We start from the raw sequence: 16,080 nt of genomic DNA on the forward strand, positions 1-16,080 counted from the left end.
GATGGAGAAAGTCAATTAGAGATAGTCAATAACTTCCTGGACATCTCTGAAGATCTGTCCTGGGTCCAGTAGACCAAGGCAATCATAAAGAAAATCCATCAACACCTTCACTTCAGTGTAAAATTGAGAAGATTCAGTATGTCAATGAATGTTCTCTTGAACATCTGCAGGCGCACAGAGGATAACCTGCACTACATGTTGTTGAATACTTTATCGGACTTCTGTAGGTGTATTGTAGAGAGTATACTGACTGGTTGCATCACCACCTGGCTAAGTAACTCGAACACCCAAGAATGAAGAAGGTGGCAGAATGTGGTAGATGTTGTCCGGTCCATCATGGGTAATGACCGCTTCACCATTGAGGGGATCTGCAGAAAGTGTTGCCTAAAAGAAGAAACTGGGCAGCACGGTAGAGTTGCTGCCTTACAGCGCCAGAGACCCGAGTTTGATCGTGACAATGAATGGTTTTTGTAGAGGTTTGTACGCTCTCCCTGTGACCACAACGGCTTTCCTCAGGTGCCCCGGTTTCCTTCCACACTCCATAGGCTTGTAGGTTAATTGGCTTCAGTAAAAATGAAACTGTCCTAGTGTCGGATAGGGCTACTGTACGGGAATTGCTGGTCAACGCAGACTTAGTTAGCCAAAGGGCCTGTTTCCGTACTGTACCTCTAAATTAAACTAAGATCAAAGACTCTCACTACGTTCTCATCTCGCTGCTGCCATCAGGAAGAAGGAATGGGAATCTAAGAACCATAATATCCAGGTTCAAAAACTGCTTCTTTCTAACAACCATCAGGCTCTTGATCTATATTGCACAACCCTAACCACAAGCCCATTTCAGCAATGATCTACTCTGGGCTTTATTTAGATTGCATCATATACTTTGGAATGCATTGTCTTGATCTGATTACCCAGTATAACTATATACAGTAATCAATAATACAATAAATTATCCGTTGTGATGTATCATTAATGTTCCTATAAAACTGCAGCAAGAATTTCAAATGCACATGGTTATGAAACACTCCCAACTCTTGAGGTGATTTACTGTAGCCAATTAATCCAAGAGTACATCTTAGGGATATGGGGGCATATCCAATGGAAACCCATGTGATTACACAGAGAGCCCAATTCCAGAATTAAATACGGATCCCTAGATTCGTGAGGCAGCAGGTCGAACCATTGTGCACCCTCCCTCCAACTTCTTTTAAAGAAGTATGTTATGATATTGAAAGAATAAAGCAAATTACTGACCATCAATACTTGTAATTTCTGAACCCTCGCTCGTAGAAAGTTTTGCAATACATTGGAACAAAAGAAGATCTTTGTCTTCCTGAAGCAGCGATGGAATAATATTCTGGATTGTATGCAGACTTGCTTCAGTCAAAGGGAAAAATCTGGAATAGGAAATTCAAATGTTTTAGTAATGACAAAAAAGTAAGTGCCAATACTTCAGCGAAACTGTTTCTTTCAGGCAAAGAATTACAAGTAAATCATCTCACAACACCAATATCCCAACTTAGCAGGAACTTTGCTGGTACTTCCAATACAGTTATACTTTTGAAACTGTCCAAAATTATTCATCCACAGAAAGGAGTGCACTTACTTCCATGAATCCATAGCTGCACCAAGGAAGCATAGAAACAGCCATGAAATTTAAAGGGCAGACCCATGCTCAATGACTGACATTCTAAATTGAGAACATAGGAGTTGGCACAAAGCACCCCACATCAATTGACCATCCATATGTTTTTGGGGAAGGCAGCTCCACAAAGAATACCAATGACAAAGAATCAAATTTGTAAGGAACCTGGGCTACGCTAAATTCCTCATCCCTTCCACAAACAGTAAGTATGGATGGAACAGCTGGCAACAAATGAATTTGGGCCCAAGCAAAGCGAGTGCAAACAGAATAAGTAAAATCAATAGGAATACAATAGTGTGACAATAATAGCATATTGGAAAATGGCTCAATAAGAAAAAGAGGTTACTGGAACTAAGTATTACAATAACAAGGATAGCTGCATTCATGATTTTTTTAAAGAGGTAAAAAAAGTAAAAGGTAAGCAAGTTTGATTCTATGACATATCCCTCTGCAATAAATAAATAGCAGAGTGATAGTGCTATTGACAGTATATATTTTTGATATTCTAACTCTTAGAATAAAAAAAAACAGTTTTTCCATCAGTGAATGTGTGTTACAATACAACTCACAAATTAGTACAAAAAGTATATATGCCATGAGCAAAGCCATGTAAAATTGATTTGTACTCAGTGAAATATTCAAGGTTCTGAATCCAATTATTTCTTTCGGAATAAACAAAAGGCAATAAAACTAATATAGCCACTCCCTCAAGTTCACAAAGAACAATGAAGGTGGAGAGACAATACATGTAATTTAACCAACAACTGACAAAAGTTCTTGAACAATTCTTACCTTTCCACAGTACCATACAGTTGTTTTAGGTTGTAACTACTATCCAATTTGGTTTCAGCAATATACTCAGAAGTGGTTAAAGCCCAGAGTAACCCTTTCTCTAATGACCTGTTTGAAAAAAAAATATCTATATATTTCTTGTGCTTGTATATTGTAGATTTGTGTGACATGAAATGGCAGATGAACTACATTGAGATAAATAGTAAAACACATTCCAGCAGCAAAAATATATTTCTGTTTTACTGATCTTTTATATAAACCAATGAGAAAATCTTATAATGAGCAACTTTAAGTTCCTCTCTTGATCAAATATATTTTAGAGATGAAGAACATTCAGTCTGACAAAATAATTCCATTTTTAGATAAATCAAGATTTTTATTCTACTCTACTTGTTCTACTCAATGTCAAATGAGTTATTGCAATGATACATAAATATTACATTATCACTTATCTTCGAGAGATTAATTTTATAACATATCATTCTTAATATACAAATGTTATTGATTTTAAATAAAATGCATTATTTTTAATCATGTCCACTTACTCTTTTGTGACTGAATAATGGTCAACACAAGCAATCTGTTTTATGAACATAAACATGTGACTAGGGGGTATGTCTCTGGGATTAGTGTTAGGCCCATTGCGGTTCATGGTTTATATCAATGATTGGATGTGAATGTAGAAGGCTTGAAGACAATAAAGTAGGTGGTATCATAAATAGCAAAAATGGTTATCAAAAATGTCAGCGGTATCTTGATCAGTTGGGCAAGTGGGCTGAGGAATGGTTAATAGAGTTTAATGCAGATAAGTGCAAGATGTTGCATTTCGGGAAGTCAAACCAGGGCAGGACCTTCGCAGTGAATGGCAGGGTCCTGGAGAGTATTGTAGAACAGGTGGACCTAAGAGTATAGATGCATAGTTTCTTGAAAGCGGTGTCATGTATAGACAGGGAGATCAAGAAGGCTTTTAGTACATTGACCTTCATCAGTCAGGGTATTGAGTATAGAAGTTGGAATGCTATGTTACAGCGGTACAAGATATTGACTGGGCTGCATTTGGAGTATTGTGTTCAGTTTTGGTCACCCTATTGCAGGATTGATGTTGTTAGGATGGAAAGAGTGCAGAGAAGATTTATGAGGATATTGCCAAGACGGATTGCTGAGAAGTTGGGCAGCCTAGGACTATATTTCTCAGAGTGGAGGAGGGTGAAGGCCGATGTTATAGAGGTGTATAAGATTAAGGGGTGAATAGATAGGGTGAATGCACAGAGTCTTTTACCCAGAGTAGGGGAATTAAGAACCAGAGGACATAGGTTTAAAGAATAGAGAGGAATAAATTTAAATGATCCATATGGCACCTTTTTCACACAGTGTGGTGGGCATAAGGAACGAGCTGCCCAGAGGAGGCAATTGAGGCAGGTACTATAATAATAATAATAATAATAAATAATAAACTTTATTACGGACTCGAGGTCCAGACAAGGGGCAACATTACATTAAAAAATGCATTGCATATTAAATATCATAAAGTACATATAAAATCTTAGTATATCACATAAAAGCATCATAAATTATATATTTTTTAAAAACCACAATACAAAAGTTAAAAATCCAGATTAAAAGAATGATCAATGTCCTACAACGAGATAACGATCCCAGTGTCTCCACAGCTGGGATTCGTAGCGTGTAGTGCTAACCCTTATGTTTGACAAGGCCACAATAATTATATTTTTAGAGTCATTTCTCCTGCAAATGAATTTATACATGGGATGTGTTAGGATAGCTTCTAAAGTACTGACTCCTGCAGCCACAAACATATTACTGGCACTACACCATCTAGGTTTCCTTAGCAGTGTTCTCATGGCATCGTTATATGCCACCTTTAGTCTCTGCAAACTTGTCATTCCATAGTTCGACCACAGGTGCGCAGTGTAGAGTGGTGTGCAGTATGCTCTAAATAGCGACATCTTCACCACATCTGCACACGCACCACTTCCATAAAAATATTTAAATAACATTTGGACAGGTACATGGATAGGAAAGGCTAAGAGGGATACGGGTCAAATGCAGACAGATGGGACGTGTAGATGGGGCATCTTGGTCAGCAGGGACAAGTTGGACCAAAGAGCCCGTTTCCATGCTGTATGACTATGACTCTATGACCTTGTTAAGTATTTCTGATTATTCTATTATTCATGCAGAATTGGATCATAGCTGAAAAATGAGATCCTTTACATTGACAGTGCCTGTTTTTTTGCATTTCCTTTTCAACTTTCTGCAATCACAGAATAAACAAAAAAAAATCAATTTTTGCAAGTCCATTAGATATTTGATATCTATAATTGGACTGCTGTCTATCGCTGAATTTTGTTTAGCAATGTCTCAAGAAATGATTTTTTTATTATTTTTTTTTTAAAAAGCTCCATGCTCATCCTTAATGCCAAAACTAAGAACAGCAATATGGTGGGAATAATATCCCCTCCAAGTTTTTTTTGTAAGTCATAGTCCATCTAATCGTGGAATGTTATCATTGCAGCTATGTTGTCAATAGGTCAGATTCCTGGAATAGTTCTCGCAACAATTCAAACAAAGAATTCAACTAGCAACAAATATTCCATTCAAAATTGTAAATCAACCCATTGTAAAGATCAGTGTACTTAGATGGGTCTATGAGATCATTAACAGAGAATAAATTTGCTTTTATAAGGGGTGATCAGCAGCATCCTAAGCAAATGTATTTGCTTGATTGTCTCTAAAACTGATATCACCGACCCCTTCTGTGGAAGAGTCCGTAGTTCTCATATATGCCACATTCGCACCTGATAACTCTCAAATATCAAGAAGCTCAACACCATCCCGGAGAAAGCAGTCCACTAAATTAGTATCCCCATCCACCGCCATGTGCTTAAGTTCCCTGCACCATTGCTGCACAATGTCCGCAGTATGTGTCATCTACAAAATGCATTCCAATTGCTCACTGGGTTTCTCTGACAGCACCTTCCAAACTTGTGACATCTGTCACTGCAACCAATGTGGCTGAGAAACGTAGCCAACGAAGTAAAACTAGGGCCTCAAAAGTATGGATTCTGGCCTAGAAGTGGACATGGACATTGGTTTGCCTGTCCTTCCAATGAACTTCATGAATGGTGCAGGGAACTTAAGCACATGGCGGTGGATGGGGATACTAATTTAGTGGACTGCTTTCTCCTGGATGGTGTTGAGCTTCTTGATATTTGTGTTATCAGGTGCGAATGTGGCATATATGAGAACTACGGACTCTTCCACAGAAGGGGTCGGCGATAGCCAAACGGGTGTTAGTTTATGAAGTGGTCCATTTCTAATGCTGTTCTTGGAAGAGCTTTATTGTTCTTTCAAATTCGATGCCGTAAGATTATTAAAACTAAAACCAAGTGACACTTCTCTACTTTGACTGATCATGGGCCAGCCATTCCCAAGAGTCAGTGAGGATGTTGCATTTTTTCAAGGAAGTTGCCCGACCCAAAACATCGACTATCCATGTTCTCCAGAGATGCTATCTGATTCGCTGAATCACTCCATCACTTTGAACCTTTCCTTGAATCTTTTCCCTTGTCTACCTGTCATTGGTTGTCTGGTGTAGGACATATGAATAGTGTAGCCAGAGAAACTTAGCCAACAAAGTAAAACTAGGGCCTCAAAAGTATGGATTCTGGCCTGGAGGTGGACATGGACATTGGTTTGCTTGTCCTTCAATGAACTTCATGGATTTTGCAAGGGGGGGACAGCGTTGACAATATTTTTTCAGGTAGTTTTGTGCCAGTTTTGAGATCTCTGTCTTCAACTATCTTATCCTTGATCATCTAAACGGCTGTACAGGCACAGTGAAGTGGGCAATGAATTTCATATCATCACCAAAACATGGCTTCTGAGATGCAAGAACTTGTCTAGATTTACCAGTATCTCACCACAACCCTTAAACATTGGAAGGCAGAGTGACGTAGGGCAACAGGTATTTGTTGTTTGTAGCATACAACCTTTGTTTTGTGGATGCCTAGTGTTATGCCCATCCACTACTATTCATCAATAAATGTGTCAGCAATGGCTTGGTTTTCAGCAAATATTAATGTCATCAGCATACCGCTGATTAACTATTGAAGTATAGGTAACTTGGATCTGAAGTGTAGCCGTCTCAGGCTATACAGCTTTCTCACTCCAGTGGAAAGCTTGTTGGTGATGTGACATGAAAGATTGAAAAAAAAGTATAGGGGCAGTATAGTCTTTTTTAACACCTATTTTCAACGGAGAATGGTTCCATGGTGGATACACTGATTATTAGTGTAGTCTGGCATGTTTGACACCATCAATATCATCTTGACTCTTTTAAAGGGAAATAAATGTTCCCCTTAAAGTTATGTGCTTGTAATCTTGATGTATTCATTAGATTTTATTGCAATGAAAAGGTAAGTTAAACCAGAAAATCAATTTTAGTACCTGCTAAAGAGAATTTCCCATGTTGCGCTACAGGCTTTCTTCAGCTGCTGAATAATGTCAAAGTGCAGTAGTAGTTCATGATATATAGAAATCGTAGGGCAAAAGTCTTTCATTTCTTCACACCACTGCAAAGCGTAGAACATCTCTGCAGCAACTACCAAAATGATGAACAAAATTAGAACATTTTAATATATATTTTATGTAAAATAAGACAGTCCACCACCGTTCCTATTAATTTACATAATTGTTACAATGCTATCACAATATTTGAAACAATAAAACTAAGTCAGATCAGCATCAATCTAAAGGACAAGCCAAACAACTAGCACGAAACATACATAAAAACATCAAATCTATCAACATTATATCTATGAACTCCCAAAAATTAAATATTACACCAAGTAATTTTAAATGTTAGAATAATAGAAATTATACGACAACAGAGATATTTTGATCTGTGCCATTTGAAAAAGAGCTATCCAACCTAATCCCACCTTTCAGCCAAGATCTGTGACCATGTAGATATTGGCTCTTCAAGCACACATTCATTCATATAATGTTTAAACGTGATGAGAATTTCTGCAGCCAGTCATTTAACCACTTTTAGCTAGTTACTTAATTATTTAGGAGACTAACAGGTGTCTTATTACCTTTTCATGTTTTATTACTACCTTACCATTGTACATGAACACTGAAAATGTTGAGAAAATCTGTCCGCAAGTGAGGAAATATATTTTTTAAGTGAAATCACCGTCTTGCTTATCAACGTTTACTCTGCAGAAAAATCTAAATGGCCACCAAATGCAGCCCTTGAGCAGAACATAAACATTTATATCTCTGCTATCACAAGTTCTGAACTGGTGATTGGAAATGAATGCTCACATGCTTCCCATTCCATCAACTGCTACCATCAGGAATGATGACAGGTGGGACTGATGGTAAACACACCAGATGAAGAGGTGTCGTGAAGTGCCAATACCCTAAAATTTAAAGAAGCCTGTAAAAATAAGGCCACGTGGGTGGTGTCAGATGTTGGGCATATTTGTTTGGTGAATGTTTTTGGCTGGTGGCCAACTAAATCCCAGAGAGTAGAATAAATCCTTTAAATCTGCAGCAATGACCTTCGGGAAATATAAAGTTTGGCTCACCATCTGAGACATGGTACATCAGGGTCATTAAAATTCTGTAATAGCAAACCTGGAACGTGTCTATTTTTCAAGACTCAACTGCAAAATCTGTTATAGAACTCATTGAGTATTCATAGGATTAAAATGGGTGTGATGCTGTTCACAAGATTATCTTACTCAGAAAGACAGCAAGGGCCTCCGTGAAGGCAGGAATAAGGAAAGATAAAACAAGGATGATAATATAAGAGCAACAAGATAATTTTTAAAGGGGCATCTCTGAGAAGGTTGCTGTGGGACCTGCTAACCTCATAGCAATGTACCCTATATGTTGAAATGAAGAAACTAAAATAGATACATTTTAAAAGATTTGACCGTAAAGCAATGCACAATGTGAAAGGTAATTCATTTTTAAATCAGTATGTTGAAGCAGATACTAAAATAACAAAGAACCTATACTTTGGTAACTTTCGTGGTGCCGATACTTGTGTACTGCTGTATGCAAAATAAAGCATATCATTCATTCAAATACGCACTAAACTGCTCTTATTAAAAGGAATTTGTATTTTTCCTGCTTTGTACCATTAGCTTGAACTATAGTCGAGTAACTTACTTCTTCTAACATAGTAAGTAGATTTAAAATCCTATGAAGTCGTTTTTAAAATTGTTATTCATTACAAATAAATATCTTGCAAAGCAACTACTTCATTAATATAAACCATCAGTGTGAGAAATACAATTAAATTATAGTATCAGCCATTTGATACATCTGGTGACATGTAAAAGTGAAAATAAAAAGCTAATTGAGCTTTCAATAATGGAAAGAAATATGAGTCTCGTTGTAATTTAAGTGGCTGACCATAAAAGCTAGATTTAAACTGTAATAGGAGGAGTACAATAAATCACATTAGTTGGAGTTACGAGATGCAAGTGTCTATGCACTGTAATTCTATAAATCATAATAGATGACGCTGTATGGCACAGCCTATAGACATTTAAAGGCAAGGTTTATGCATGACTAATAATAATGTGATTATTTTATCATGTTTAATCAGTTATGACAAACCTACAAGTAGATTTGTTAATTGCAATTTGATATGAGCAGATAGATCCATCTCCAGCTGTGAGAAATCATACAGTGCACAAGGCCAGGGGAGTGCGGGATTTAGTCTTAAGGGGTTAAATTGGTACAGAAGTATTGATAACTTCATTTAATTTACAGTGTTTTAATTCATCTGACTCTAATTTGCTAAAACCAGGATAACCAGGAACTCACTAAAAATAATTTGAGGTATTATCTGTCAGGATCGATTTAAGCAGGAACTTCATGAATTATTTATTTGATTGGCTGATCATATCACATGAGAATTTGACGCACAAATTGATCCAATGTTAATGTATATCCAGATATATGTGTTTAATCAAGGACAGTAAGCATGGATTCAAAGTGAAAATGAGCAGAAATGTTATATTACTTCCAATGTGGCATATTTATGGTTTACGATTCAATTTACAACAATAAGGTTTTTCACGACAATGTTGCACAAGTTGAAATTTATAATTCTGTTTAGTTTATGGAGACAGACATGAAGGAAAAATAAATATCAAGCAAATTGTGAGATTTCAGGATACTGAATCTTCTGGATCAGGACTGTTCACAAATTTTGTTAAATAGTTTTGATTCTATCCATAAATCAAAGTGATTTGATTGTAAGAAAATCTGAGATGTATTCAGAACAGACATTGAAGAATGCTAATCGATTAGAATACATTTTAAATGTTTAGCATAAATACTGGAAGAAAAGCTATTCCATTGGGACTGTTAAATTTGTATTTTCATTTCCTTTCTTTTGAATTGCTTTACTTTGTATAAAGTGGTGGTTAATTGCAATCGACCAGGGCCAAACTATGAGCACTGCAGTATTTTTTAGCAAGTGTAAATATCATTTCATAAACTCTTTAGGTTGTCCTATTTCTAATACCAAGGCATTTCTTGTAATTGACAGCGACATTTTCCACATATTTAAGTTCAGATTAGTTAATGCATACTGAAGTTTCTAATGAATTATCAAAAAACACAATGACACATTTATTTATATTCATGTACCAAACTAACTTTGTGATATGGATGTGACAGGGTGAATTTCCTTCTGTTCAAAAGAAATATTGGCTTCTTGTATCTGCAATAACACGTGGCATAATAAAGTTGTGGCGCACAAATGATTTGGTATTTTGTCAGGTGAGTAAATATTAGAACCAGTGGACACCACATCCCTGTTCAGACTTATTTGTTCCTTCAGCAACACTTTACTCAGCCACTGTGAATAAAACACATATTAAAGCGTTTTTTTTAAATTATTAAACTTTCATACATTATTAAGAAATGTACCTAAATGTACCTAAACATTAGAACTTAATGCAGTTACTGCAAACAAGACATGATCATTTTCATTCTTGATGAAAGCTACATTTTCAATTAATAAAAATTCAAGGAAGGATTCAAAAAAAGCATATATTAAAAAAAAAACATTTATATCTTGGATGATTAGATATTACCTGCAAAGTAAGTTTCTGCCTCAGATTTTCCCACTCAGAATTGTCTGGAGTCATACATTGAACTAGTACTTTGAGATGACTGAGTGACTGAGGTCGAGTTCCTTCCAGGAGTTTTTCAAGCAAAGTATGAACACAGGAAAGAAGCACCTGCAGACTTTCAAGAGAAAAAATGAGGATGTTATCTCATCGCCACAAATAATCAAATCTCCACAAGCACTTATCAATACATTTAATTTAAGTCTTAAAATTAATTATGGGAGAAAATATAGTTCAATAACTGTTACAGGTAATAATCTTTTAAACCATGGAAATTTCCTGTTTCCATTCAGATTGAATTAATCATATCATCTAAATTTCAGAAATTCAGATGGCAGGTCATATTATTTTGATTGAATATGACTCATGATGATTTGTTTATGTATTTGAAAATAGAAAACAGATCATGTATTTGACCACCAGGTTCAAGAAACCTTTTCCTAGCACCCACCCAACACTAAGCTCAACAACTATGATATTTTATGATCCTTTTGTACTATGATGGTTACCTAGTATTATGGTTATTATTTTATTTAATAATACATTTATTTGCATGGTATTGCATTAACAGACCTGTTTAGCTGCAGTGAGTAAAAAGTTTATTGTTCCTTTGCTGGTACATGTGACAAGTAAACACTCCTGACTCTTGAAGTGGAGGTAGATAAACATTTCTACTCACAAAGTTTGGCGATTTTCTGGAATTCTGACTAGAGTGTGGAGGTTAGCTTAATAAAAGTATTTAAAGTAAAGACACATCTTTGAAAGATCAGGGTACACAAGCTTTGGGGTTCTGGCACAGAGGGGAATTGAACCCAATGGCAGATCAGCCATGATCATATTGAATGGTAGGGCAGGTGTGAGGCCTTTTCCTGCTCCTATCTACCGACAACTAGGAAAATAATTTGAAATATGTAAAAGTGGGCCAAAGCATTTAGATTATTCATAAACATTCTGGAGGAAAATTATTTATAACCTTTAGGTAAATATACTCATTTCACCAAGCTATTTGGCAGATTTAAATTTGTATTTATACTGGTCTTCACAAAGAAAACTATTTTAGAGTGCCTCAGTAATTTTGGGATTGGTGAAGAATAATTAGGTGAAGGGATATGTTTACAAAATGCTTTGTAAATGTGTAAACTGCAGTAGAGGCATTAGGGATTATAACACAAAATGACAACAGGGAATGGAGCAGGTGCAATAAATGGAAAGTAGGATGCGAGAGTAAGAGTACCATGAGACACCAAAGGAACTAACTCTTAGTTCAAAAATAGGAGTGTAGAGGGAACTATTGATGAGTATTTTAAATTTCATCCACAGGAGGATAGAAAGACACAGTTGATGAGTTAAAGTTGCAGTGGATCATAAATGGCATTTAGTTTGAATTACAGCAAACTCTTGTTTTAACGGACCCTTTTATAATGGATTTTGGATATAGCAGACGGATCTGCCGATGCCACCCCGGCTCGCATCGCCTCCCTGGCTGCTTGGAGCCCCATTTTCCGACACCAACCCTGTAGATCAGTGACTCATGTTATGAGTCATACTTTGTAGCTACGCCCACTAGTTTAACAGAAAGCTTCCCTGCCCTTTCTCTCTCACTTTTAGAGTAACCTGCTAAGATGAAGTTACCTATGCTATAACGTTAATAAAGTCTTTGGATCTTAATCACGGTGTGTGATTTAACTTATTCCAGCAGCAGAAGCTCAACAAATCCCGAATCACAAGATACACCAGCAGGCCCTTCTTCACCCACTGCGCAGTCTGTTGACGCAGCTGTTTTTGTGGCTCATGCTGTAGCTGCTGGGGACAGTGCTTTCTTCAGGCCCCATGGGGCTCCCTCCCATCTGCTTTGTCCGCTCATTGCCACCACCCCCTCCTCCTCCTGGTACTCAGTCCACTCGGTCTCTTTCCCCACGCCTCCACTGCCGACTCCACCACCTTCACCCCCGGAGTCGTCAACAAATTCCACCTGGGAAGCGGCAGCTGGCAAGAGGGGAGGGAGCTCTACAGTGACCGAGCGTGGCCTGTTGTTGGTAGCGGCCTGAAGAAAGAGCTGTCCCCACGGGCTACAATTTGATCCGCAACAACAGCCGGGTCACTGGACCGTGCAGCAGCCGATGAAGAAGCGCTCCCTGCTGCAGCCCAGCAACATAGGCTGCTAGTTTCAAGGTGAAACGACAGAGTGTTGAAGTAACTCATCAGACTGAATCAGTCTGAAGAACCGCCCAGATATCACCTATTCATGTTCTCTAGTGATCTGCCCGAACCGCTGAGTTACTTTAGCACTTTGTGTCCTTTTACGTATTAACCATCATCTGCATTCTTTGTTTCAACTACATACAATAATACCGTACTCAGTTATAATGAACAATCTGCAAGAATGGACGCCAATCCCTCCCCTATGGTCCGTTATAATGAGGGTTTAATGTATATTGGTAGTAGGAACTGAAGGTACAAGACACAATGCAGGCATTAGAGAAATTAAGCTTGGAGTTTTAAAAACGTTTGAGTACATTTTCAGGTTGATCCATTGCCAAACATCATATTGGTGGTCTACAGCTTAAGATGGAAAGATGGAAATAAATAACAACGATGTGGAGAGTCAACAGAATACATATTGCTCAGCGTAGATGCATTATCTATTTAAAAACTGATGAATGCATGAGTAATGCTAGAGGTGAGAACATGGCACCATAGAAAATAGGGTTATGGATATGTAACATGAAAGAAGAAGGGGGATAATCGCAAAAGGTTAATTGCATTGTGGCATTGAATGAAGATAGCACGGGCATTTGCCAAAATGACAGAAATGGGTTGAGTTGAGTTTAGTTTATTGTCTATAGTAACAAGCACATTTTGCCTATTTTGTATTGTGGAGGATTACATAGGATGGATGACACAAAACCAGGCTGTTCAATGAAACAAGTCTCTGCAGATAGATATGGTTCACTTACGCCTTCTACCGTGGTACCTTATTTAAGCCAGAACAGTGTTCTCATCATATTTCCTATCCATCCTCCTCGAACATGCAAATCATCAAATGTTCTTTTAACATCGTTCCAAATTCTCACTTTTGTGTGTAAAGAAATTTCTTCCTATTTCCCTCGGTTTTCTTACAGCTATCTTACATTGATGACCTTAATTTATGCTTTTTCTCAAAACTGGAAACATTTTCTCAATATCTATTCTATGAACACCATTCTTGGGTCACCCCTCAGCCTTTTTCCAAGAGAAAAGGGATCCAACATATTCATTTTTACCTGTGTATTCTCTTGCATTTCCAAAATTATCCTTGTAAATCATCTCTCTCAATTGTGCTTTTCATAATATGACAATCGGGGATAGATACAAAATGCTGGAGTAACTCAGCGGGACAGGCAGCATCCCTGGAGAGAAGGAATGGGTGACGTTTCGGGTCGAAACCCTTCTTTGGACTGATGTCAGGGGTGGGCGGTACAGAAAGGTTCTGGGTTAAGACATGGTCGTAGAGTCGGAGGGCAGGAGGAATCACAGAGGGGGAGCAGGGAGAGAAGATGTTGTTGAACTCTCATCGGAGAGAGGAGGAGAGCTTCAAAGTTCTCATACCCAGAGAATTGTGAATTTGTGGAATTCTCTGCCTCAGAAGGCTGTGGAGGCCGATTCACTGGATACATTCAAAAGAGAGTTAGATGGAGCTCTTAGGGCTAGCGGAATCAAGGGATGTGGGGAGAAGGCAGGAACGGGGTACTGATTGGGGATGATCATCCACGATCACATTGAATGACGGTGCTGGCTCGAAGGGCCGAATGGCATACTCGTGCACCTATTTTCTATGTATCTATGTATGGTATTATATATATTATACACGTTTACTATATTATAGTCGCTCTTGCCTTGATGTTCCCTCACTTTTACGAATTTTCGCTGATTAATTGCACATTTCAAGATCAAATAGCAGGGGGGCTTTTTCAATTTTTTACGATAGATTTGAAAGGAATTCTGTATGGAACAGCATCTCCTTACCTATTTTATCCTTCACTTCCATTTTATTAATATTGGTTGGTTGAAATCCCTCATGACTTATTTTACATTTTACATAAGATAACTGCATAGATGTGGGCAACATTCTTATCATCAGGCTACAGTTAGACTTCTGTACATAATTCACCAAATACGGATTTCATGAACATCAACCAGTATGAATTTCATGAACAGCAACAAGTATTATCATAAATAAAGCATACAATATGCTTTGTTTCACATTCATTTCAGAATGTAATATCTTAATGTAATTTCATACACATGCATCTAGGATCAAGCATTTACAGCTTGGCACAACAGTTAACTTAAAATGTTAAGCCATTTAATAAATCTTAGATAAAAGTGAAAAAACAATACTGTTTTTAAAAATACCTTTTAACATCCAGTGCTGATGTTTGTACCTGATTTTTCAGCCATGTTGCAGAGCTATGAAAGAAACCATATTTTCTTAAATGTCCTTCTTGCTGATTAATTAGTGAAGTTAATCCCAGCAACCAGGCATTCTTTAGTTTATCCAAAGCAGTATCTAAAGCAGAAAGAAAAATCCTAAATTAATACGCTTCAATCATGCAGTCATTCATACTTGTTTTGAGATTTGGGAACCTTTCTACGAAAATGATTGTTTATACAAATGACACGGCAAATGAATATCTAAGAATGAATTCAACAAAGCATGTTTTTCCATCTCAAATAAACATAAATATTAATATATATAATATATAAATCTATATGATATATAAATAAACAAGTAATATATAAATAAGATAAATATAAACCTGTGAGCTTTCGTTTTCTGGAGATCCTACAATTTCAAATTTTTACTGTCTATTTGGTGTAACGAAATAATGGACAATCATTTTATTCTATATTATTATAAACTTTGTTTCAGACTTAAGGTCCACACAAGAGACGGCATTACATAAAATATATTGCATATAAAACACCATAAAATACATAAAAAAGCTTAGTAAATTACTTATAAGAGCATCATAAATTATATACAAAAACACAATACATGATTTAAAATCCAGAATAAAAAGAAAGGTCAGTGTCCTACAACGAGACAACTATACCAATGTCTCCACAACTGGGATTGGTAGCCTGTAGTGCTAAACCTTATGTTTGATAAGATCTTGATAATTACATTTTCAGAGTCATTAATCCTGCAGATAAATTTATGCATATGATTTCTTAGGATGGCTTCTAAAGTACTGACTCCTGCAGCCACAAACAATTCATTAGCACTACACCATGTAGGTTTCCTTAGCAGTGTTCTTATGGCATAATTATAAGCCACCTTTAGTCTCTGTAAGGTACACAAAAATGCTGGAGAAACTCAGCAGGTGCAGCAGCATCTATGGAGCGAAGGAAATGGGCGACTTTTGGGGCCAAAACCCTTCTTCAGACTGAAACCCTTCTTCAGAATTCCTTTCA

At 37.0% G+C, this 16,080-nt stretch overlaps 1 protein-coding gene across 1 annotated transcript in view; it reads right to left on the reverse strand.

Moving 5' to 3' along the window:
- Positions 1 to 16,080, reverse strand: part of ltn1 (listerin E3 ubiquitin protein ligase 1) — an 84,855-nt gene that overhangs the window by 26,575 nt on the left and 42,200 nt on the right. Inside the window, exons 14-19 of the mRNA XM_055644455.1 lie at positions 15,019 to 15,172; positions 10,588 to 10,741; positions 10,148 to 10,349; positions 6,908 to 7,061; positions 2,438 to 2,545; positions 1,255 to 1,397 (exon numbers count right to left, since the gene is read on the reverse strand). Coding sequence (XP_055500430.1) covers positions 1,255 to 1,397; positions 2,438 to 2,545; positions 6,908 to 7,061; positions 10,148 to 10,349; positions 10,588 to 10,741; positions 15,019 to 15,172 — 915 coding nt within the window. The remainder of the gene's footprint in view (positions 1 to 1,254; positions 1,398 to 2,437; positions 2,546 to 6,907; positions 7,062 to 10,147; positions 10,350 to 10,587; positions 10,742 to 15,018; positions 15,173 to 16,080) is intronic.

This window comes from Leucoraja erinacea, chromosome 13, assembly GCF_028641065.1.
Source record: "Leucoraja erinacea ecotype New England chromosome 13, Leri_hhj_1, whole genome shotgun sequence".
Taxonomy (NCBI): domain Eukaryota; kingdom Metazoa; phylum Chordata; class Chondrichthyes; order Rajiformes; family Rajidae; genus Leucoraja; species Leucoraja erinaceus.